General features: G+C 42.9%; 1 protein-coding gene and 1 long non-coding RNA gene across 2 annotated transcripts; both read left to right on the top strand.

Moving 5' to 3' along the window:
• Positions 1-1,161: 1,161 nt before the first annotated feature.
• Positions 1,162-3,506, top strand: LOC123069479 (uncharacterized). The gene is made up of 2 exons (XR_006432588.1): positions 1,162-1,479; positions 3,095-3,506. It is a non-coding gene; the product is annotated as an uncharacterized lncRNA (long non-coding RNA).
• A 1,372-nt stretch (positions 3,507-4,878) lies between these two features.
• LOC123069478 (beta-glucosidase 32) lies at positions 4,879-8,529 on the top strand. Its single transcript, XM_044492352.1, has 13 exons — positions 4,879-5,182; positions 5,259-5,322; positions 5,495-5,553; positions 5,665-5,740; positions 5,810-5,881; positions 5,964-6,051; positions 6,134-6,389; positions 6,476-6,591; positions 6,718-6,932; positions 7,032-7,054; positions 7,177-7,270; positions 7,445-7,547; positions 8,141-8,529. The coding sequence occupies exons 1-13, from the start codon at positions 5,057-5,059 to the stop codon at positions 8,358-8,360; spliced, it is 1,512 nt and encodes a 503-aa protein (XP_044348287.1). The 5' UTR covers positions 4,879-5,056; the 3' UTR covers positions 8,361-8,529.
• Positions 8,530-27,259: the final 18,730 nt, after the last annotated feature.

The raw sequence follows: 27,259 nt of genomic DNA, 5'->3' as shown, positions 1-27,259 counted from the left end.
GTCCTTACGTGACTTGTACTTTGTTCTTTATGATATGAATAAGACACGTATTAGCATGAAAAAAAACTTTATGAGTTAATCTATAATTAGCCTTTCTTAGAATGCTTTAGCCCCTAAAAAAATAAGTTTTTTTTACAACCCTCAAAAAATTGAGTTACCATTCAAGCTAATCCTATTCTACCTAAATCTAAGCAACCACTCAAACACCTAAAAAAACGAGCGACCACAAAGGAAGCACATCCTCCTCCCATCTGCTGCCACCCACCGACTTCCCAGTTGTCGCGGGAAGCTCGTACCCTCACTTAGTCGGGCCTTGCATTGAACCCTAGAGAAGGATGTCGGCATCCCCGTTGGATCCAACATATTTATTTTTTTTGACTTGGGATCCAACAGATCTTGGGGGGCCTGAGGTTGCAAATAGAGCGAGACAGGTCAGGCATAAGAGTAGGAATCCCAGCAGGCCCATTTAAGGCCCGCACGTACTGGCTTCTCCACGTCCCTATAAATCGCTTACCGCGAGACGGTATTCATGCTCGCCTACACAGTCTTTGAAAGTTGGTCAACCCAATAGCCGGTATGTAGCAGTTTTGGGAAGCTTCTCTAGACCGCTTGACAGAAACTTCCGCCCAGTTTTGAAAAGGTTCTATGTGATTTTTCTTTTTTCCTTTCTTTATTTTTCTCTATTGGTTTTCTATTTTATCTCTCTCCGCCGAGCATGGAGAGAGAGAGGGGTCACCGCCGCCAGCCGCGCCGGAGATGCAACGCCCGCCGAGGCAGCCATGGGCACCCCGGCGATCACGTCGCCCGTGCCATCGCCTTTCCTTTCATATTGGGCCGCTCATCTATCCTCGCAGCACGGAGTCATCAGAATCTGCTAGCTACATGTACTGATTTCTTATCGTTGGTTGTTGTTTTTGAGTTGTGACTGTCGCTCCAGATCTCTGTGATGAAAAATCAGTACTAATTCTTTGACCTGTTGACTAAAGAACAATGACCATGGACTACCTAGTACCGAGAACGTATCCTATGCACCGGACCAACTCGTGCACCAGGTGCTCCGGTGAAACATGAGCCCTTGGATTAAAAAGAGAGGAACAGGATGCGGTGCAAGGAGAGTTGCTGGTACATTTTGCAGAACAGACCTTCATGTCTATCTAAATCGAACGAATCCACATCCCAAACCTAGTTCGTCAATCCCCTTTTCCTCTGCCATGTACCACTGCTGGAGGTCGCCGCCGCTAGGGTTAACTGAAAAAATTGGGCGGATCACTATATCCCTCTCCCTCTCCCTCTCCCTCTCCTGTATATCTTCCTCTTCGCTTTCGGCGTTGAAGACGAACGCCCAAAGATCAAATCATGATGTCCGGCGGCGGCTCGCTGCCATTGTGTCTCTGTAGCAACGTGGGGTTATAACTCTTTGGATCGACGATAAGGCTGCATAGGAGAGAACCATTGTCCTTTACAGCTCAAGGATCCAAGGTATGTACATCGAATTAGAGAATTGGTTCATGCGCAGTCATATTGGTTCTCTTGATTCCTCTGTTCATCTTCTCTTATGTACGTACTGTTTGAGTTTATGTGCAAGATGCAGCCATAATGGTAAAGTTTAAAAACTAATTACTACTGTTAGGATGGAAAAAAAATAGGGGATGTGCTCTGTGTGGTCTGATCTTTCAACTGTATAGAATTATCTGTGAACCCACGCTCATTACTAGTCGATACCATTTTGTTAATTACTAGTTCAGAGTAACTATGTTAGCAAAAGGTCCTTAACTTTGTCTAGTACTCTAGATGTTCTTGTGCTGCTCAGGAAGACTCTCTATGGCATATCAATCTTTACCTAAGACTTCATCTTTATATGGCAAGAGTTTGTTAATTCCTAGTAATTGGGCAAAATTTCTGCTTGATGGATAATATTAACACATACTCCCTTCGTTCCAAAATAGATGACTCAATTTTGTACTAAAGTTAGTACAAAGTTGAGTCATCTATTTTGGAACGGAGGGAGTAATTCTCAAGGGCAAAACAAGACATCACAACTTGCATACTCCAGTATGCAATATGATGCAGACTGACAACTGACTTCAATAACTAAGACATACTCAGCAGTTTGAGAATATTACCACATCATTAGGATAAAATTAGTTGTACCTACATCACCATTGCTATTGTACAGAATCTAGATAAAATTAACTGTACCTATACCACATCACTTAGAATAAAGTGCTAACCATCATCTACTCTGTTTTCAACTGATATTGTACAGAATTTAGCACCTAGTCCATTGCTATAGATCTTCAAGTTACACCCTTCATATAAACAAAATGGTATCAATCGATGTATTGTTATATCCGCCCTTCCGTCTACATACAACAGCCACCACCATAAACTCTCTTTCACCACTTCAAACCTCTAGATGAAACTGCAATGGTAAAAAGTGTCTAGTTAGCTAAGAAGGTTTAGCAAACAACAGCAATCCCCAGAAAAAAAAACAGCAGTCCCAATTCCTTTCATCGGTGTGATCCTCCATACTGCCAGTGGAAAGCAGTTAGTTCAGCAGTACGATTCTAATGCGAGAAAGGAAAAAAATGATGCACACAAACAATACAATCTAGTCGTTGGCAAGCACTGTAAAATCAAGAAAACCAAATCTGACTCATCAAAGAAAAAATAGTGTGTACACTGATAAATGTTATGCAATGTTTTGTTCGCGCTTAAATCCTAGGACAGCTTATCAGAGTCAAATCATATATTTACTCCGAACTAGTATTGTTCCTGTGGAGTTGGGCTCAGAGGAAAATTACTAGTTGTTCCTGTAATTGGGTGAATCATATATGTATCTAGGACTTCATCTGTATACAGCAAGAGTATGTAAATTACTAGTTGTTCCTGTGATGTTCGTGTACATGAACGAGTAATGTTTTAGTAGATGCTCGCAATCGACATTTCTGATATTAAATGGAAATGTCTGGATATACACCAGATGTAATTTGCAAAAAATTCCTAAGATTACCTGTTCTGGCTTTTAACGTGTACTTTTCGTCGTAATCACCTAGCAAGAAATGTCATTAATTATACCATGTCTTATTTTCAGGTCTATTGGTAGCAGGATGGCAGTCCTGCAGCAGTGATGTAAACTTTGACATGGCCCATGCCTGAAGTTCGAGAAACCTCAAATGGACAGTGCAATAGACTGACGTTTGAAATGTATGAATCTCTACTGCTTTTCAAGTAGCAGCGTTGCTCTGTTGAAGATTGTATAGGATGGCTTGTGTCATCTTCATTACATTTGTTTGGCCGAGCTTCTGTTCCAAACCATGCATAGCACCTGAGAAATTGGCAAGTTGTGCTCTTGTATCAGTTGTTGTAATTGTTGTGTGATTGCTCATTACTGACTTTTGGGGAAAATGCAAAATTTTCATGTAATTTATTCTCGAACAGTTGAAAAGCTCAACAGTTATTACTATGTAATATTAAGTATATGAGAGAAATGTATTTATAAATAACTGTTGTGAATGATGTTGTCTTTCAACTGAACCAAAGATCTCTTAATACATTTCTTTAGATGCTTCCATGCAAGAACATCAAAGTGTTTCACATTGGAGCATCACCAGCATGCACTGAACTGTACAGCAACTGTCCCTCAGAACTACAAAAAAAAGTCGCGTACTAATTTTTTTTGCAAGTGTACATTCTTGCTTACATGGTGCCAAAAGAAAAACTAGAGCCTGAGCCAAGCAGATACGATCTGGGCTAGTACAAGAGGTGAAATTATCAATTTCATCAGCTGTCATCTCGTAGGTACAGAGAGAGAGATCCTTGGCTGGGTAGATGACATGGGCGATTTTTTTCTAACCGGCCATGGTCTGGCACGTGAGATAAGGGCACGTACAATTGTGCTATCTTAGGAGTGCCATGTAGGATAGATGATGAGGTGGAGGAGAGAGAACTCATAAGAAAAGGCTTGTCTTCTCTTATTTAAGAGAAGACAAAAGGTGATTTTTTAGCACAATATGTCTCACCAAATTTTTAAGAATTGCTAGTTATTGAAGATAAGGCTAAGAGATAACCCATTGTAGACAAATTTTTTATCATCTCTAAATCACATGCAAGACTTAAGATAAGACTATCCTATCAACCATTGTACATGCCCTAAGATAGGGGAAAGAAGATAGGGAACGGGAGAGAAGACAGGGCATAGGTTAGAGTTAGTTTGGGTTTGTTTGGGCTCAACTAACCCAAAAATATTCAAACAAGAAGGGTTAGTTTGGGTTAGATGCATCTAACCCACCCAAAAAAAACTAACCCATCTAAGAGGTGCTTATTTGGGTTAGTTCTCCTCGGGACCACTAAAAAACATATTTTTCTCTCGCTCTCCCCGTAGCAGCCCCGCCCTATCCTCCCGTTCCAACCCCATCGTCTCTCTCGTCGCCCGTCTGCCCACCGGTAAGCAGCCGCGGCTCCTTGCGCGGCCGGTCCCCGTCGGCCTTGACCAGCGCGGCTCCTTACGCAGGATGGCAGATTCGGCCGGCGAGCTGCGCGAGAGGCCAGCGCGGCTCCTTGCCGGGCACGTCCCGGTCTGCCTCGGTCAGCGCAGCTCTCGGCTAAATGATTGAGAAAGAACATTTATTGTCAATCTAACCATGCCATCCAAACACCTTTTTGGTTAGAGTTAATTTAAGGTTAGGTCAGAGTTAGAATCTAACTCTAACCTCTAACTAATTTAGAGTATCCAAACAAAGCCAGAATTGAACTGCACTTCAAGGTTTATTCTGCAAAACGTACCAATAGCTCCCCTTGCACAGCATCGGGTGCACCGTGCACATGATATGTTCTCGCCTAGTACCTGCCCCTTCTGTGAAAGCAACCTCGAAGAGGGGAAAAAAATCAGCAAGCTTGAAGACTTTGGCTTTGGTCCATGCATACCCTGACCCTGAGGGACCCAAAAGGCTACAGACGTGGAGAGACTGGGATCACAGGCTTGGTTCATCTCTTTGTCTATTTCCCCACCTAGGAGTTCGCGGTGCCGTGTGCCGTGTATGAGTTGCTAGTGATTATGGCGCCGCTGCTCTGGTTTCTGCTCCTCCTCCGAGTCGCCGCCCTGCCGGAAGACGCCGCCACGCTCACCCGCCGTGACTTCCCAGACGGGTTTATCTTCGGCGCAGGCACCTCGGCCTACCAGGTACCGCCTCTCCCTCCCTATATGTGTGTTGCAAGCCAAGTGAGCATAGTCTCATGGTTGAGTGAGCAAACTTCAGGTGGAAGGGGCGGCTGCAGAAGATGGAAGGAAACCTAGCATCTGGGACACCTTCACTCATCAAGGTCAATTCAGAATACGATATTTTTATCATATATTGTAATTCTTTTCAGCACTGCTCATCCATAAGACGTTTCAACACCTGCAAAACATATCTTCTTAATTTTATTTTATTTTTGCGAAAATATCTTCTTAATTTCTGTAAACTGCAATGTACTGATGAAGTGATGATGACAGGTTATTCTGCTGACAAGTCTACCGGGGATGTTGCAGCGGATCAGTATCATCACTACAAGGTCAGTGTGGAGAACTAGCACCAAGTACCCTGCTTACAAAGGAGAATACAGTGGGATGAGGCACATGCATGTCAACTAACTGAACAAATTTAATTTCCCATTTCACATTAGGATGATGTCAAGCTTATGCACGACCTGGGTCTAGATGCGTACAGATTCTCCATCTCATGGCCGCGGCTTATCCCAGGTACCTAGCACGCATAGATAGACTAGTCAGTACAATACTACGTCTCTGAACTGACACTGAACTGTGTAGATGGAAGAGGAGAAATCAATCTGAAGGGCTTGGAGTACTACAATAACTTAATTGATGAACTGACACGGCATGGTAAAACTCGTTTTCTCTACCTGAACATACCCTTCGCTCGACCTTGATTATTAACCAGCACTGTCTGACAAATGCTCTGCAGGCATACAACCTCATGTCACCATCTACCATTTCGATCTCCCTCAGTCCCTTCAGGATGAGTACAACGGACTGCTCAGCCCCAGATTCATGTAACTCCAGAATGAGCAATGAAGGTTCAGAATCTTTTAGATGCTCTTCGTTCTTAATTTGAATGTGCTGCCATATGTGCAGAGACGATTACACCATGTACGCGGACACCTGCTTCAAAAGCTTTGGGGACAGGGTGAAGCACTGGGTCACCATCAACGAGCCCAACGTCGAAACGCTAGGCGGCTTTGACAGCGGCACTTGGCCACCACGACGTTGTTCTCATCCTTTCGGCACAAATTGTACTGGTGGGAACTCCACGACGGAGCCGTATATAGCTGCTCACCATCTCCTGCTTGCACATGCCTCGGCAGTGTCCCTGTATAGAGACAAGTACCAGGTATGTCATGTCAGCATCTTCCCTACAGATGACAGTAGTTGACACCGATGATTATCATGACCATGCAATGCAATGCTCATCTGTAGGCAACTCAAAAGGGGCATATAGGAATTACTCTCTTGACCGGGTGGTATGCGCCTGCTACCAATGCATCCCAGGATGCTGTTGCTGCAACAAGGATGAATGACTTTCACATTGGATGGTTAGTGCTAGTAGCTAGTACTAACTCCAGTTCCTTGAAAGTTGTTACCAACATGGTCTTCAAAGCACAATTTTTATCATTAATTTGTAGAGAGAGATAGTAAGAGCTCGTGCCCTCTGTGTACAGGTTCATGCATCCTTTGGTGTATGGGGACTACCCACCGGTAATGAAGATAAGGGTTGGTGCACGGTTGCCGAATGTGACGGTGGAGCAGTCGAAGAAACTCTCCGGCTCATTCGACTTCATCGGCTTGAACCACTACGCTGTTTTTCCAACGCTGGCCGACGAGACTGCCTTCAATCTGAAGCAGAGGGACTACTTCGCCGATGGAGGAGTTGCAAGTAACTAAACTAAGCAGCTGCTAATTATAAGGCTACTCTACTCATACAATGCCATTCAGCCTTACTTATACTGTGCAAAACATTTTTGCCTGGATTCAGATCCGACGAAATACATCCTAGAGGTAAGCACCGAAGCAAAGTATCTCTTCAGCAATCACAGCACATATCAGCTGTGTCACGGTAATTATTTCCTTCATTTCATTCTCAATCGTAAGATGTAATTTTATTGATGTAACATGTGCAGGGCCAGAATGAGTATGCTCCTTGGGCTCTAGGAGAGCTACTGGAGCACGTAAAACTCAAGTATGGAAACCCTGCAATCATGATCCATGAAAATGGTAGGCAAAATAAAATTAAAAAATGATCTTGCTTGGTGCATATATTGCCCTGCTTTCTGGAGATGAGCCGAAACTGTGAATACTTGCCAGTGTTGTGTGAACTGAAAAACAAAACATGCTGACCTCTGTACAACAAAATCAAAGAAATGAAGGATCTTTTGTTTGATGATTCAGGATATGGAGACGCCCCCAAAACCCCAGGCAAGATCGAATACGATGACGATAACAGATCAAAGATTCTGCAAAATTACTTGGAAGTTCTCTACCTGTCCATAAGGTGAGTTCATCTAAAACGGATTTTTCGAACATGGGGGCAATGGAGCACTTTATTTTGAACTGCTCCAAAAGGTGCTTAAAAGATTTGAATTTTTTTTATTATTTGTACATGAATACGCATGCATGTGGTCTAAAATACTTGTAAAATTTCGTTCAATAATACGTTGTATTACGTGCTGCACAAAAAAGACAAAATTTCGGCCCAAAACCAACAAAAAAACAAGCCCCTAATTTTCATGTATTTTGTCTTTTTTGTATCCTTTACATGTAAGCATGTATATTAGTGAAATTTTGGCCCGATATACTGCATTGCTATACGTTCCTGCACACAAAAATTTGAAATTCTTTAGTCATAAAAATCTGGTTTTTTGAACTTCAAAATAAAGTGCTCCGTTGCACCCGTGCCCATATGTCATTTTTCGGAGTTCATCATCCTATACATAAATGCCAACCAGTGCCATACCCAAGTAGTAAAAGAATAGCATACGAATTCAGATGAAACTCTTGGGTTCGAGGAACAGAGAAAGAATTGACTTGGGATCATGTCATTCTTGATCTGGATTAGCTTCTGAGAGAGTTGTTTACTGGTTGCAGGAACGGATCAAATGTGCAGGGATACTTTGTTTGGTCGTTCGTTGATGTGTTCGAGTTCCTGTTCGGCAACCGCATGCGCTTCGGGCTGTGCGGTGTCGATATGAGCACGGCGGGGAGGAAGAGGTACGTGAGGAACTCTGCGCGCTGGTACTCCGGCTTCCTCAACGGCGGTGAGCTGCGGTCGGTGTCGCCATTGAGCAAAGCCTACGGGGCCGCATGATGTATGTGGCTTCGTTGGCAATGACACGGAAGTCGGTTTTATTTCATTTTGTAGCTGGTTGCATAAGAAACCTGCTCATAGCATACAATACACCAGCAGCCAGGGTCAAAAGTGATGGCCTGTGTATGCATACAAAACATTTTTTTGTTGATAAAGGGCGATTTTATTATCTCAAAATGTAGCATCAAGCGGATACAAAGTATTATGAGTAACACCCGGTCTTTGCATAACTAGGATGCACATGGCCCAATATGAAAGTGTGCTCGCAAAAGCATGGTTACAGCCTACAGCGAACAGCCCAACAAAACTGCAATTACAGCCTACAGCGAACAGCCCAACAGAACTGCAACGTTCACCTTCACCCGTTATTAGCCTTCCCAGGAGTTGAACAGCCTCATTAAAGGCTCTTTACCAGAACAGAAGATATTTCATTTCATCCCGTAGAAGCTCGTCAGCACCAACATAAGAAATCCAAAAAATATATGCAATCCTACTACATTTTGTTCCCTTCTCACTCACAGGTCGCCCTAAAACGTAGGATCTCGATTAGACATTTGAACATTTCGAATTTCGACTCGAAATAACAGATAAATATGGATTTGAGATTTTACAAATCTTTTTCGAACCATGTAGGAGAACTGCAAGTACTAATAAATAATTAAATATATAAAGAAGAAGAAGAGTAGGATCAAAGGACCCCAAAGAAAACAAATTACATAAACTATAGTCTAACTAGTACAACACTCGGCGAAGGACAATTCAACCAAATAAGCAAGACCTAAAAAGGCACTACATTTTTCTGAATTATAAGTTCTGGGTGGGAATGGGAAATCAGTGTGACGAGGTGGGCCTCAACTTGTTTTATGCTTCCACCATCGTCTCGGTGGGAACGGACATGAAGAAACACTTTTCGGACTCGCCGTGGCTTCTTGGAAAGAAGCCCAAGGATATTGCTCCACTCATTTTTTTAGGCATCCTTGAGAACAAACTGGAAGGTGCGTGAGGTACTAAAAGACAATGCTTCGATCTTCAAGATCAATCCTTCTACAGACGTCTCTGTGAAACACATTCATGATTTTTTTCACACTTTGGATGCTCTTCCATGACTTCCACCTTGATAGGCTCGCCGAGGATGGCATTGTGTGGAAGTGTTGGGGAACATAGTAGGAAAAAAAAATTCTACGCATCACCGATGATCCTAGCGTCGAACAGACGACACCTCCGCGTTCAACACACGTACGGTTGGGGAAAACGTCAAATCCTTCTGGATCCAGCAAGGGGGGGGGGAGAGGTTGATGGAGATCCAGCAGCATGACGGCGTGGTGGTGGAAGCAGCGGTGATCTCGGCAGGGCTTCGCCAAGCTCAGCGAGAGGGAGAGGTGTTACGAGGGGAGAGGGAGGCGCCAGGGACTAGGGTGCGCAGCCCTCCCTCCCCCTCTTTATATAGGGGCCCTGGGGGGGGGGGGCGCCGGCCCCCTAGAGATTGAATCTCAAGGGGGGGCGGCGGCCAAGAGGGGGGGGGACTTGCCCCCCAAGCCAAGTGGGGCGCCCCCCCCATCCCTAGGGTTTCCAACCCTAGGCGCAGGGGAGGCCCAAGGGGGGCGCACCAGCCCACCAGGGGCTGGTTCCCTTCCCACTTCAGCCCATGTGGCTCTCCGGGATAGGTGGCCCCACCCGGTGGACCCCCAGGACCCTTCTGGTGGTCCCGGTACAATACCGGTGACCCCCGAAACTTTCCCGATGGCCGAAACTGGACTTCCTATATACAAATCTTCACCTCCGGACCATTCCGGAACTCCTCGTGACGTCCGGGATCTCATCCGGGACTCCGAACAACTTTCGGGTTACCGCATACTAATATCTCTACAACCCTAGCGTCACCGAACCTTAAGTGTGTAGACTCTACGGGTTCAGGAGACACGCAGACATGACCGAGACGACTCTCCGGCCAATAACCAACAACGGGATCTGGATACCCATGTTGGCTCCCACATGTTCCACGATGATCTCATCGAATGAACCACAATGTCTAGGATTCAAGTAATCCCGTATACAATTCCCTTTGTCAATCGGTACGTTACTTGCCCGAGATTCGATCGTCGGTATCCCAATACCTCGTCCAATCTCGTTACCGGCAAGTCACTTTACTCGTACCGTAATGCATGATCCCGTGACCAACCACTTGGTCACTATGAGCTCATTATGATGATGCATTACCGAGTGGGCCCAGAGATACCTCTCCGTCATACGGAGTGACAAATCCTAGTCTCGATTTGAGTCAATCCAACAGACACTTTCGGAGATACCTGTAGTATACCTTTATAGCCACCCAGTTACGTTGTGACGTTTGGTACACCCAAAGCACTCTTACGGTACCCGGGAGTTACATGATCTCATGGTCTAAGGAAATGATACTTGACATTAGAAAAGCTCTAGCAAACGAACTACACGATCTTGTGCTATGCTTAGGATTGGGTCTTGTCCATCACATCATTCTCCCAATGATGTGATCCCGTTATCAATGACATCCAATGTCATGGTCAGGAAACCGTAACCATCCATTGATGAACGAGCTAGTCAACTAGAGGCTCACTAGGGACATTTTGTGGTCTATGTATTCACACATGTATTACGATTTCCGGATAACACAATTATAGCATGAACAATAGACAATTATCATGAACAAGGAAATATAATAATAACCATTTTATTATTGCCTCTAGGGCATATTTCCAACAGTCTCCCACTTGCACTAGAGTCAATAATCTAGTTACATTGTGATGAATCGAACACCCATAGAGTTCTGGTGTTGATCATGTTTTGCTCGCGGAAGAGGTTTAGTCAACGGATATGCGACATTCAGATCTGTGTGCACTTTACAAATATCTATGTCTCCATGTTGAACATTTTCATGAATGGAGTTGAAGCGACGCTTGATGTGCCTGGTCTTCTTGTGAAACCTGGGCTCCTTGGCAAGGGCAATGGCTCCAGTGCTGTCACAGAAGAGAGTCATCGGCCCCGACGCATTGGGAATAACTCCTAGTTCGATAATGAACTCCTTCATCCAGATTGCTTCATGTGCTGCCTCCGAGGCTGCCATGTACTCCGCTTCACATATAGATCCCACCACGACGCTCTGCTTGCAACTGCACCAGCTTATTGCCCCACCATTCAAAATATACACGTATCCGGTTTGTGACTTAGAGTCATCCAGATCTGTGTCGAAGCTAGCGTCGACGTAACCCTTTACGACGAGCTCTTCGTCACCTCCATATATGAGAAACATATCCTTAGTCCTTTTCAGGTACTTCAGGATATTCTTGACCGTTGTCCAGTGTTCCATGCTGGGATTACTTTGGTACCTTCCTATCAAACTTACGGCAAGGTTTACATCAGGTCTGGTACACAGCATGGCATACATGATAGATCCTATGGCCGAGGCATAGGGGATGACACTCATCTTTTCTTTATCTTCTACCGTGGTCGGACATTGAGCCGAGCTCAATTTTACACCTTGCAACACATGCAAGAATCCCTTCTTGGACTGATCCATATTGAACTTCTTCAATATCTTATCAAGGTATGTGCTTTGTGAAAGACCCATGAGGTGTCTCGATCTATCTCTATAGATCTTGGTGCCTAATATGTAAGCAGCTTCTCCAAGGTCCTTCATTGAAAAACACTTATTCAAGTAGGCCTCAATGCTGTCCTAGAGTTCTATATCATTTCCCATCAAAAGTATGTCATCCACATATAATATGAGAAATGCTACAGAGCTCCCACTCACTTTCTTGTAAACGCAGCCTTCTCCATAAGTCTGCATAAACCCAAACGCTTTGATCATTTCATTAAAGCGAATGTTCCAACTCCGAGATGCTTGCACCAGCCCATAGATGGAGCGCTGGAGCTTGCATACCTTGTTAGCATTCTTAGGATCGACAAAACCTTCCGGCTGCATCATATACAATTCTTCCTTAAGAAAGCCGTTAAGGAATGCCGTTTTGACGTCCATTTGCCATATCTCATAATCATAGTATGCGGCAATTGCTAACATGATTCGGACGGACTTCAGCTTCGCTACGGGTGAGAAGGTCTCATCTTAGTCAACCCCTTGAACTTATCGATAACCCTTAGCGACAAGTCGAGCCTTATAGATGGTAACATTGCCATCCGTGTCCGTCTTCTTCTTAAAGATCCATTTATTTTCTATCGCTCGCTGATCATCGAGCAAGTCTGTCAAAGTCCATACTTTGTTTTCATACATGGATCCTATCTCGGATTGCATGGCTTCAAGCCATTTGTTGGAATCTGGGCCCGCCATCGCTTCTTCATAGTTCAAAGGTTCACCGTTTTCCAACAACATGATTTCCAGGACAGGGTTGCCATACCATTCTAGTGTGGAACGTGTCCTTGTGGACCTTCGAAGTTCAGTAGCAACTTGATCCGAAGTACCTTGATCATCATCATTAACTTCCTCTCTAGTCTGTGCAGGCACCACAGGAACATCTTCTTGAGCTGCGCTACTTTCTGGTTCAAGAGGTAGTACTTCATCGAGTTCTACTTTCCTCCCACTTACTTCTCTCTCGAGAAACTCTTTCTCCAGAAAGGACCCGTTCTTGGCAACAAAGATCTTGCCTTCGGATCTGAGGTAGAAGGTATACCCAATGGTTGCCTTAGGGTATCCTATGAAGACGCATTTTTCCGACTTGGGTTCGAGCTTTCAGGTTGAAGTTTCTTGACATAAGCATCGCATCCCCAAACTTTTAGAAACGACAGCTTAGGTTTCTTCCCAAACCATAATTCATACGGTGTCGTCTCAACGGATTTAGACGGTGCCCTATTTAAAGTGAATGTAGCTGTCTCTAGAGCGTATCCCCAAAATGATAGCGTAAATCGGTGAGTGACATCATAGATCGCACCATATCCAATAGAGTGCGATTACGACGTTCGGACACACCGTTACGCTGAGGTGTTCCAGGCGGCGTGAGTTGTGAAACGATTCCACATTTCCTTAAGTGCGTACCAAATTCGTGACTTAAATATTCTCCCCCACGATCTGATCGTAAGAACTTTATCTTTCGGTCACGTTGATTCTCTACCTCACTCTGAAATTCCTTGAACTTTTCAAAGGTCTCAGACTTGTGTTTCATCAAGTAGACATACCCATATCTACTCAAGTCGTCAGTGAGAGTGAGAACATAACGATAGCCTCCGCGAGCCTCAACGCTCATTGGACCGCACACATCAGTATGTATGATTTCCAATAAGTTTGTTGCTCGCTCCATTGTTCCGGAGAACGGAGTCTTGGTCATTTTGCCCATGAGGCATGGTTCGCATGTGTCAAATGATTCGTAATCAAGAGACTCCAAAAGTCCATCATCATGGAGCTTCTTTATGCGTTTGACACCAATGTGACCAAGGCGGCAGTGCCACAAGTATGTGGGACTATCGTTGTCAACCTTACATCTTTTGGTATTCACACTATGATTCACACTATGAATATGTGTAACATCACGTTCGAGATTCATTAAGAATAAACCATTGACCAACGGGGCATGACCATAAAACATATCTCATATAAATAGAACAACCATTATTCTCGGATTTAAATGAGTAGCCATCTCGTATTAAACGAGATCCAGATACAATGTTCATGCTCAAAGATGGCACTAAATAACAATTACTGAGGTTTAAAACTAATCCCGTAGGTAAATGTAGAGGTAGCGTGCCGACGGCGATCACATCGACCTTGGAACCATTCCCGATGCGCATCGTCACCTCGTCCTTCGCCAGTCTCCGCTTATTCCGCAGCTCCTGTTTTGAGTTACAAATATGAGCAACCGCACCGGTATCAAATACCCAGGAGCTACTACGAGTACTGGTAAGGTACACATCAGTTACATGCATATCACATATACCTTTGGTGTTGCCGGCCTTCTTGTCCGCTAAGTACTTGGGGCAGTTCCGCTTCCAGTGTCCGCTTCCCTTGCAATAAAAGCACTCAGTCTCAGGTTTGGGTCCATGCTTTGGCTTCTTCCCGGCAACTGGCTTACCGGGCGCGGCAACTCCCTTGCCGTCCTTCTTGAAGTTGTTCTTACCCTTGCCTTTCTTGAAACTAGTGGTTTTATTGACCATCAACACTTGATGTTCCTTTTTGATCTCCACCTCCGCTGATTTTAGCATTGAATATACCTCAGGAATAGTTTTCACCATCCCCTGCATATTGAAGTTCATCACAAAGCTCTTGTAGCTAGGTGGGAGCGACTGGAGGATTCTGTCGACCACCGCGTCATCCGGGAGATTAACTCCCAGTTGAGATAAGCGGTTGTGCAACCCAGACATTTTGAGTATGTGCTCGCTGACAGAACCATTCTCCTCCGTCTTACAACTGTAGAACTTGTCGGAGACTTCATATCTCTCGACCCGGGCATGAGCTTGGAAAACCATTTTCAGCTCTTGGAACATCTCATATGCTCCGTGCTGCTCAAAACGCTTTTGGAGCCCCGGTTCTAAGCTGTAAAGCATGCCGCACTGAACCAGGGAGTAATCATCACTACGCGACTGCCAGGCGTTCATAACGTCTTGAGTTGCTGGGAAAACGGGTGCTTCACCTAGCGGTGCATCTAGGACATATGCTTTCTTGGCAGCTATGAGGATGATCCTCAAGTTCCGGACCCAGTCCGTATAGTTGCTTCCATCGTCTTTCAGCTTGGTTTTCTCTAGGAACGCGTTGAAGTTGAGGGCAACATTAGCGTGGGCCATTTGATCTACAAGACATATTGCAAAGATTTTAGACTAAGTTCATGATAATTAAGTTCATCTAATCAAATTATATAATGAACTCCCACTCAGATAGACATCCCTCTAGTCATCTAAGTGATCCATGATCCGAGTCAACTAGGCCGTGTCCGATCATCACCTGAGACAGACTAGTCATCACCGGTGAACATCTTCATGTTGATTGTATCTTCTATATGACTCATGTTCGACCTTTCGATCTCTTGTGTTCCGAGGCCATGTATGTACATGCTAGGCTCATCAAGTCAACCTAAGTGTTTTGCATGTGTAAATGTGGCTTACACCCGTTGTATGTGAACGTTAGAATCTATCACACCCGATCATCACGTGGTGCTTCGAGACAACGAACTTTCGCAACGGCGCAAAGTTAGGGGGAACACTTTCTTGAAATTATTATGAGGGATAATCTTATTTACTACCGTCGTACTAAGCAAATAAGAAGAAAAAACATGATAAACATCACATGCAATCAAATAGTGACATGATATGGCCAATATCATTTTGCTCCTTTTGATCTCCATCTTCGGGGCACCATGATCATCATCGTCACCGGCATGACACCCTGATCTCCATCATCATGATCTCCATCATCGTGTCTTCATGAAGTTGTCACGCCAACAATTACTTCTACTTCTATGGCTAACGTGTTTAGCAATAAAGTAAAGTAATTACATGGCGTTATTCAATGACACGCAGGTCATACAAAAAATAGAGACAACTCCTATGGCTCCTGCCAGTTGTCATACTCATCGACATGCAAGTCGTGATTCCTATTACAAGAACATGATCAATCTCATACATCACATATATTTCATTCATCACATCTTTTTGGCCATATCACATCACAAGGCATATGCTGCAAAAACAAGTTAGACGTCCTCTAATTGTTGTTGCATGTTTTTACGTGGCTGCTATAGGTTTCTAGCAAGAACGTTTCTTACCTATGCCAAAACCATAACATGATATGCCAATTTCTATTTACCCTTCATAAAGACCCTTTTCATCGAATCCGATCCGACTAAAGTGGGAGAGACAGACACCCGCTAGCCACCTTATGCAACTAGTGCATGTCAGTCGGTGGAACCTGTCTCACATAAGCGTACGTGTAAGGTCGGTCTGGGCTGCTTCATCCCACGATGCCGCCAAAACAAGATAAGACTAGTAGTGGCAAGAAAATTGACAAAACCAATGCCCACAACAATCTTGTGTTCTACTCGTGCAAAGAAACTACGCATAGACCTAGCTCATGATGCCACTGTTGGGGAACGAAGCAGAAAATAGAATTTTTCTACGCATCACCAAGATCAATCTATGGAGTCATCTAGCAACGAGAGAGAGGAGTGCATCTACATACCCTTGTAGATCGCGTGCGGAAGCGTTCAAGAGAACGGTGTTGAAGGAGTCGTACTCGTCGTGATCCAAATCACCGATGATCCTAGCGTCGAACGGACGGCACCTCCGCGTTCAACACACATACGGTTGGGGAAGACGTCTCCTCCTTCTTGATCCAGCAAGGGGGAGGAAGAGGTTGATGGAGATCCAGCAGCACGACGGCGTGGTGGTGGAAGATCTCGGCAGGGCTTCGCCAAGCTCAGCGAGAGGGCAGGTGTTACGAAGGGAGAGGGAGGCGCCAGGGACTAGGGTGCGCAGCCCTCCCTCCCCCCTCTTTATATAGGGGCCCTGGGGGGCGCCGGCCCCCTAGAGATTGAATCTCAAGGGGGGGGGGCGGCCAAGGGGGGACTTGCCCCCAAGCCAAGTGGGGCGCCCCCACCCCTAGGGTTTCCAACCCTAGGCGCAGGGGAGGCCCAAGGGGGGCGCACCAGCTTACCAGGGGCTGGTTCCCTTCCCACTTCAGCCCATGTGGCCCTCCGGGATAGGTGGCCCCACCCGGTGGACCCCCGGGACCCTTCAGGTGGTTTCGGTACAATACCGTTGACCCCCGAAACTTTCCCGATAGCCGAAACTGGACTTCCTATATATAAATCTTCACCTCCATACCATTCCGGAACTCCTCGTGACGTCCGGTATCTCATCCGGGACTCCTAACAACTTTCGGGTTACCGCATACTAATATCTCGACAACCCTAGCATCACCAAACCTTAAGTGTGTAGACCCTACGGGTTCGGGAGACACGCAGACATGACCGAGACGACTCTCCGACCAATAACCAACAGCGGGATCTGGATACCCATGTTGGCTCCCACATGTTCCACGATGATCTCATCGAATGAACCACGATTTCGAGGATTCAAGTAATCCCGTATACAATTCCCTTTGTCAATCGGTACGTTACTTGCCCGAGATTCGATCGTCGGTATCCCAATACCTCGTTCAATCTCGTTACCGGCAAGTCACTTTACTCGTACCGTAATGCATGATCACGTGACCAACCACTTGGTCACTTTGAGCTCATTATGATGATGCATTACCGAGTGGGCCCAGAGATACCTCTCCGTCATACGGAGTGACAAATCCCAGTCTCGATTCGAGTCAACCCAACAGACACTTTCGGAGATACCTGTAGTATACCTTTATGGCCACCCAGTTACGTTGTGATGTTTGGTACACCCAAAGCACTCTTACGGTATCCGGGAGTTACACGATCTCATGGTCTAAGGAAATGATACTTGACATTAGAAAAGCTCTAGGAAACGAACTACACGATCTTTTGCTATGCTTAGGATTGGGTCTTGTCCATCACATCATTCTCCCAATGATGTGATCCCGTTATCAATGACATCCAATGTCATGGTCAGGAAACCGTAACCATCCATTAATGAACGAGCTAGTCAACTAGAGGCTCACTAGGGACATTTTGTGGTCTATGTATTCACACATGTATTACAATTTCCGGATAACACAATTATAGCATGAACAATAGAAAATTATCATGAACAAGGAAATATAATAATAACCATTTTATTATTGCCTCTAAGGCATATTTCCAACAGGAAGCACACGGCTAGTGGGCGCTACTCGGCTGTCTCCGCTTATAAGGCACAATTCTTTCTCCCATCTAGCATATGGTTTAGAAAGTTTGGGTACTGTCAAAATTTAAGTTTTTTGCTTGGTTGTCACTACAACATAGAATTTGGATCGTCGATAGGTTGGCCAAGTGTGGGTGGACAAATTTCCGTCTTTGTCCCTTTTGCAAGAGGGAGGAGAATCCCGGACACATCTATTCTTCAAGTGTCGATACACTCTTAGGATTTGGAACTTCGTTATTGAGAGGCTCCATGCTGAGAAAATGGATACATCTCTCTTGGCATTTTGAGGCATCATCAAGGATTGATGGGCTAGTAGAACTGACATGAGGACCCCAAATAGAAAATCCATGGTCTCTCTCACCAAGCTTATCACTGGGACAATTTGGAATGAGAGAAATGCTCGAGCTTCAGTCACCAGAGCGCCCGACCAACAATCTTACTCGACATCATCATGGCTTAGGCAAAGTTATGGATCACTATGGGTGCCAAGAAACTAGGGACAATTGTATTGGGAGAGTAATCATTCAGCTTTTGTACGAGGGGCACTTGTAAAACAAGTAAACCCTATCATCACCTTAATTAATAGATGAGGCAAATCTTATATTTGCGTCTTGAAAAATATAAGTAGGTGTTTGCTTTTAGATGGTTCACGGCTTGCAGGATGAGCCTGCCTTTATTGTTGAAAACATGAGCATTCCTTTCATGCCAGATTTTTCGAAAGGGTGGATTTTATTGGTTTGAAATGAAGTACCAAGAAGATACAAAACACAATGAGCACACACCTGGCCTCCGTATAGTTAGAATGTACACATCCAACACCAACTCACACACAAGAAAACATGTCATTACTAGCAAAGTCATATAAGACCGAAGCTATGTGTAGGCGTAAAATCCCAAAGCGATCAGATCTGCGATTGGCAAATTAGAACAATGATCATATTTGCACCAACCATCTCATGACACACATTGACGACGAGGTTCTTCAACAACAACTCCTTCAGGAAGGGAGCGACACTCAAGTGGCACCGTCGTCGGATCCAAACACAAGGCTGGAATCTAGATTTTCACCTTGAAGAATCAGTCCGAGTATATCCGAGAAATGCCTTCAACAAGGCTACGACGTAAGAATAAATCGCCATTTCCAGGTAAAACCTTTCGAGTTTGACCTAGGTTTTCACCCCGGAGTTCGAGACTAGGTGATCGAGTAGCATCACCATCAAAGTCACTGATGTGTTGTCGCCACCACTTTTTTCACGATCCCCGTAGCTACATGTGATGCAATCATCGCCACTGCACAACCATCCCTCTGCGTCAAGTCTTTGTCCATAATTTGTATCTCACCGCTGAAGTCAACCATCGAATCACGAGAGATGAGCCCTCCCGAAGACCTTTCTTGACCACCGCCACCGCGGAGCCATAGGAAATCGTTGCATAATATTTGCAGTCATCTCCATCCGGCCGATCGGATCTGAATCACCACGTCATGGACCATAGCGGAAGGCCAACACCTCGACACAGAGGCTATCTATGTTAGAAATTTAGGGTTTGCGGTCTATCCCCTAATTCCTCTGCGCTTATCCGTGGTGCCGCTCACAATTCGCATATCTGAGGCTAGGGGGTAGGGAACTTTTTATACTGCCTTTCCAAAGAGTCCACCTCTTATACATATAAGATTCCTAGTCTTTCCAACTAGTTTCCCGGATAGAGTCCCGATCAAATTTGTCTGTTAACGGATTCTACCCGTTGTGTCCCTGGAGCACACGCTTGTGAGCAATGCGCCATAATAGAGTGTAAATTCCTCTAATTATATAGATCAACATTAGGGCTGTAATCTAACTATACGATCTAGCTCCTTCCAATCATGAGTGTACCCGGGTAGTCTTTCCAATATATATAGCATATTGTGTTCCACTGATAATCGACCGGCTTCCTTAAGCATATAGCTTAAGTACATTCCAACAAGTGATAATCATGTAAAGTAATTCCATGCATAAATACATTTATAATTTCACAATGAGGTATTCCGGATATTAACAATTCCAAGTAATTTGAATATAGTTGTAGGACACATAATTCCAAAATCTCCCAATTGTCCAAAATGATCATTCAAATATCCGTAAGCCCATATTATTAACATGCTTACCAAATACCTCCTTCCCTCAATATGTTTGCTTGTTGTGACACTTAAGATCTCTAGAGACCTTTAGTTTCCGCCTAATAATTCCAGCATAGCCGTCCTCGGCACCTCGAGTATTATTTCCTCGAGTGTAATTCCACCTTTATAGGCACCTTGAGTATTTTGTTTCGTCATGTGAAATTACGCATCAATTATTTTCGGTCACATATATCAATAATTTGAATAATTCCACATTGAGTCAAAATATATGACAACCATGTTGAATAAAGTTTTGAAAACCACATAAATATCATTCCAATCAGTAAATGAAGTTCCATCAGTAACCATGTTTTGAAAGAAATTCCTGACTTCAGTCAGTGAACCTGCACCATATTAGTACTGGAAATAATAATTGAATATGCGTACCTGGACTTATTTCTCATCTCGCAGGTATAGTAATACCTTCCTCAATGTGTTTACCTTTAATATAAATTCCGGAACAAGTGACAGGTTGCGATGCACTTTCCACAATCTTATATGATGTGTGACATTCCCTTAGCTGCTCGTCATTCCTTCCACTACTTGAATGCGGCATAAATTCCGAAAGCTAAGGTATGATTGTATAACGAAGATACAGTAAATTTCCACACCATTATTATCCCTTTGTGCTCGGTAGTTCAAACATAATTACTCATTGAGTTTGGTTCCAGGTACTTTAATAAGTTTGTATTTTTCCATAGGAAACGATTCAAAAAATACCCTATGTTGTTCCACTCCTAAAAATATAGGAAGCTTCAAACGTTCCTTTCATATGAAAGTTAAACATGACCAAGCTTTCACTTCCATCAATGTGACTTTATCGTTGCAAACAACAAAACAATGTTAACATATCCAGTAATAATGAAAAATATTTCACACTTGCATTTGTAGATGACCTGCTATTCCATTGATGTGAATCTTGTTATAAGACCATACATTAATATGTTCCATTAGCAAACCATCTCTTTAGTTCCTCTTTCCCTAAATCCAGGAGAGAGAGCGAGAGAGTTTCCACAAAGTATATTTCCTTTTGTGTGAAGAACTGGATAGCAAGAGTGGGTATATTTCCTTTTTAAGAGACTTCCTCTAAAAATTTTAGAGTAGCTTCCTCCAAAACACATAACAATTATCCTGACATGATATCCCAAGCTAATTCCTCCCATTTATCCTAAGCATGTTAGTGTCAGGAGGTTCACTTGTAGTTTCCTTTGGTGTCAAGATTGTATTCTAGTGTAATTGCCAATAATTCCACCATTATACATAAAAATATTGTGCTCCCACTTTCCACCACTTTTCCTTTTCAAGATCAAAAAACATACCCTTGATCCATTAGAATAACAATTAGCAAATTCATGGTGTGTGTTTTATAGTAATTTAGAATTTCCTTCCAAAACTAAATACTTCCTTCTAGTCTACAAACCATAAGAAGTGACTGTGCTAGATAAAAATAGTATAACTGCAATATGTTATGCTTATTCCAGAAAAAAACAAGGGAGTACCAAAGATATTTAATTCCTCCAGTCAATTGTGAAGTATACAATATATCATGATGGGGAAAGTAGTTCCATGCTATTTACGTATTAAATTGGCATATTCCTGAAGTGTACTTCCCCCACCAATCAGTGTACCTTCCAACTTGTATAGTGAAAAGTAAACATATAACCATATAAAGTGCAATCATTGATGAGCAAAATGAAATAAACAATCCTACCTCTAGTGGGAGTGGAAAACAATTACTGTAAGTATATATAAAAGAATGATGTGAAGCTTTTTATCTCCTTCCACCTTCAGAAAAGGTGTGCAAGTCAAATACCCATTATATACGTGCTTCAGAAAACCAAATTCCTCCCACTAAAGTTTTTAATTCCGGAACTAGTGACCAAGTTGTCCATGACAAAATTAATAAATTCTAAGCATGTGTTCCTATTATCAGCATTCCTCTCTATGGAGTTACCTTCCCCAAAATAACAATTCGGGTTTCTAACTTCCAATGAACCATCAAGAAAGAATAGACCATTGTGTGAAATTCCATAATGCACTAATTTTATCATTGAGCAATATTTCCACTCTTCCTTTTCCAAATAGTATTTCATAAATAATGTGTTCCAAGATAGAACCATAAATTAAATCCCTTCACACTGAAGTTGCATATAGAGTGTCCTACAACAATAATATTTTTCCTCCACCACGGAGTTTCATGGGAAAAATTCCAATTCCAAAGTGTATAAGATTTGGCAGTAATGACAAAACACACACAATATATATATATATATATATATATATATATATATATATATATATATATATATATATATATACGGTCACGCTAAACTGAGCGTGAGCGCAGATGCTAATTCTACGCTCCGGCCAAATCGCGTGGGTCGCTGGGCAGCCAAACCAGCAATTTTCTTTCCTCCTCTTCGTAAACCTTTGTGATAAATATGGTAATAGAATTAAAACGGTTACCATGTGCACAAACGAGTCCCCGCTTCGCGAAATCAAGTCACTTTTTCCCACTTGTTAGTAAAACCTTTGGTAGGTATGGTAATGGAATTAAAGTAGTTACTATGTGCATGCAGGAGTTCATCGATCCACCAAACCAGACCATCTTTTTGCTTATATAGAGGATGACCACTTCTAGTAATGGTGTTATGAGCGAATTGCATGTAGTTTTGTTTTTTGCGGGTGAATTGCATGTAGCTACTCTGTGGTAACCGTATTACGAGTAAATACATCCACTTCAGTTACCATCTAAAAAAATCCACCTCAATTACCATGTGTAGATGGTTGTACTTACAGAGGATGGTAAATTCCTAGTGAGAATGTAGTAATGTATAGGTAGTTTTTACCACAATTAACAGCAATAGCAGAAACATGGTCATGTGTCGTAATTTCCTAGTAGATTTTACTAGTCCATGATACATGTGATTAGGATCACACTAATTAGTGTTTTTCGTTACCATCATTACTATGGAGTCGAAGTTCTTTTACGTCCAGTCCAGCATACCCTAGTCGGTTACCAAATTACTAGAGCAAAGGCACGAATAGTAATCCTTTTTTGTCTGTTACGGTGGTTCAATTTCTCCTTGTGATTAGACGAAACCCACCCGCGCTGATTTCTTGGGAGTTACGCGCGTACCTGACCGGCGCGTAGAATAAAAGTAATACGCTCAGGCTCACTTTAGCAAAGCTATATATATATATATATATATATATATATATATATATATATATATATATATATATATATATATATATATATATATATATATTGTTGGAAAACAATAGCAATTTTATTAGCATGCTAACAGTACCAAAGGAATATATATATTGTGTGCCCACAATCCAACTATTTGAAAAAAATACTGACTTATACATATTTAATGCAAGTATTAATAATGTGCATACAGTTAAGTGAGAGTGAATTTCCTTAAATTTCCATGGAGTGGTTCCCATCTTCCTCCATAAATAAGTGGTTGTCATAATAAACACCTTTTTTCTTGAATTCCTTCTCATGCAATGTTAGTACAATAGCGTATCCATCAACAATAATTTTCCTCACAACGATGTTTGGGGGCATAATTTCCAATTCCAAGTTTATTAACTTTAGCATTTCCTTGGAATTGTTTGCATGGAAGTGTAACATTATATCATGGTAAATGATAACCAGAATGCACAACATAACTATTTTTTTTAAAAATAGTCGTAAATGAAAAAATTCCGTGCGTACAAATTATAGACATACCTTCCATTTTGCCGATTGCATTGAAAAAAATATTATATCTTCCTCTTCGAGGTGTAACCAATAAAATTTGGTCAGATCCTTCTCTCAAATAGTTTCTATCTTCCTCCATAGTGCAAATAATATCCCATATCGCAATGAAGTTAAATTGAAAAATCAATTATTTCAATAAATTCCACATAGAGTTAACCAATATATATCCAACAATATGCATTTCCCGATAGATGCCGCAAAAAAGAATATATATTCCAGACCGCACTGATTTTCTGTGCAATTTGTACACTATGATTTTCAACAGCCCAATAATAGAATGATCCGGACATATATGCTAGCCAATTGCTAACAATGTATCATATAATTAAACATATATTTCCGTTTCCTCACTAGTGGCATATAATATATCTTTTCGGGTTTGTGAATGTAAATGACATAATCATTATTCCAGCAGAAAGAAAAAATTTACTTCCTTTTCCAAACTGTGAACATAAAGTGCCACCAAAATCAATTTGTAGAACTCGGCGAAGAATACACCGGAAGAATTTGACGTGCATATGCACATATTACGAATAGATTCCTTGCTTCAAGCCTGAAAACTTCAGAAGATCCAAACTGGCAAGTCCTATAAATTACAAGCATCCTTCCACGGTCCCGTGTCGCTTCCGGGGTGGTCAACGCGCAAAACTTCCAGCAACGTGAATGCTGCGGCTGCGGCGAGACCGGCCTGCTGGTTGATTTCTGCTCCACGTGAACTGGGCACGATTAGAAAGAATTCCCAGCTTAGCCAGAAAAGAAATAAGGAGTCAAGGTTTCATGGTTATGTCTGTACGAAGTGCACTACTTTTTCGATCCACGTGCCAAGAAAATTGTGATGATTTGGCTGATTCCTTCCTTGACCTACGTGCATGAGTGGGTTGCTGCATACGAGTCAGACTCCAATTGATTTCCCAGATCAGCGACCTGGTGCATCCGGTAGATGGGATCAACACAGAACAGCATGCGGAGAAGCTCACGTAACTGACGGATCTGTCGCAGTACCGCATGGTTGAGGAGCCCGACATAATTAGCAGGACCAATAGTATCACTAGATCGATGCGAGAGACGAGCTGCGAAAGTCTTGTTGCGATCGAGCGGCCATGGGACGCGGCGGCGATTCCGTGCGAATGACGCTGCTCATCCCCGATCGCTGCAGAATCTGGTGGCTTCGGGTCGGCGTCGGAGGTGACCAGCGGTAGAGGCAAAGTAGGCAGCGGATTCCATCGTCAATGGTGCCGAGCCGGCAAGCGATTAGGGTTACGACCGCGACTGAACCTCACTCATGATACCAATTTTAGAAATTTAGGGTTTGCGGTCTACCCCCTAATTCCTCTGCGCTTATCCGTGGTGCCACTCACAATTCACATATCTGAGGCTATGGGGTAGGGACCTTCTTATACTGTCTTTTCAAAGAGTCCACCTCTTATACACATAAGATTCCTAGTATTTCCAACTACTTTCCCGGATAGAGTCCAGATCAAATTACCAACCACGATCAAATTTTTCTGTTAACGGATTCTACCCGTTGTGTCCCCGGATCACGCGCTTGTGAGCAACGCGCCATAATAGAGTGTAAATTCCTCCAATTATGTAGATCAACATTAGGGCTGTAATCTAACTATACGATCTAGCTCCTTCCCATCATCAGTGTACCCAGGTAGTCTTTTCAATATATATAGCATATTGTGTTCCACTGAAAATCGACCAGCTTCCTTAAGCATATAGCTTAAGTACATTCCAACAAGTGATAATTCCATGATAATCATGTAAAGTAATTCCATTCATAAATACATTTATAATTTCACAATAAGGTATTCCGGATATTAACAATTCCAATAAATTTGAATATAGTTGTAGGACACATAATTCCAACAATCTAGTCTCTCCTTATCCTTGTCGTCCCAAACAACAATCCATTGCGGGATAAGCTCCTGGTGGTCGTGACCACCTGAAGGTTAGCCGACCGAACTAGGGAATTTCAAATGATGTTGAAAAGACAACGTGCGAACAAGTGACAGTACAATCCTCCAGCGAGGACGTACACATGACAGAGAGTTTGTTATGTTGAAACTCTCACTTAGCTTGTTGGTCGGTCATCCAAATGTGATCATGCACAACGAGGCACAAGTGGAGCTTGCATTTGAGGGGGGTGTTGGCACTCCAAATGGCTTTATTAGTGCAGCTTCTTGGGGAGCCGACTAAATGAGTAGCAAAAACCAATTTGATAGAAAACTTCTCATTGGCTTCCCACGACCACGACTAAGCATTTTAGGAGCCCGTACTAAAGTGGAAGTAGCCCGACCTTTCCCCAAGTGTAATCAATTGCAGAAAAGCTTGAATATGCATGGGCCTCTGATGTCCTTTAACCATGCTGCATTGCACAAGGCTTCCTAGCCCGCATGACCAAGTCCATGCCCCTTCTCAGGCGGCATGAAGATCTTCATCAAGACCTGCTGGAAATATGCCCTAGAGGCAATAATAAAGATGTTATTATCATATTTTATTGTTCATGATAAATGTTTATTATCCATGCTATAATTGTATGATAAATAACTTAAATACATGTGTGGATATATAAATGAATACTGTGCCCCTAGTGAGCCTCTACTAGACTAGCTCATTGATTAAAGATGGCTAATTTTTTTTCTAACCATACACATGAATTGTCATTTAATAATGTGATCACATCATTAGGAGAATGATGTGATGGACAGACCAAACCGTAAGCTTAGCATCAGATCATATCACTTAATTTATTTGCTACAACTTTGTTCATGTCAAGTATCTGTTCCTTAGACCATAAGATCATGCCACTCCCGAATACTGAAAGAATACTTTGTGGGTTATCAAACATCACTTCGTAACTGGGTTATCATAAAGGTGCAAACTAATGAGTTAGTCACGGAGATCTTGTATTACAGAATGAGTAAGGGACTTGCCGGTAACGAGATTGAACAAGGTATGGAGATACCGACAATCGAATCTCACGCAAGTAACATATCACGGACAATGGGAATTGTATACGATATTAACTGAATCCTCGACATCGTGGTTCAAATCGATAAAGATCTTCATTGAATATGTGAGAGTCAATATGGGCATCGAGGTCCCACTATTGATTATTGACCGGAGATGTGTCTCGGTCATGTCTGCATGTTCTCGAACACATAGGATCACACACTT

This window comes from Triticum aestivum, chromosome 3B (genome assembly GCF_018294505.1).
Source record: "Triticum aestivum cultivar Chinese Spring chromosome 3B, IWGSC CS RefSeq v2.1, whole genome shotgun sequence".
NCBI classification, from domain to species: Eukaryota; Viridiplantae; Streptophyta; class Magnoliopsida; order Poales; family Poaceae; genus Triticum; species Triticum aestivum.
This window is presented reverse-complemented; position numbering and strand designations above follow the sequence as displayed.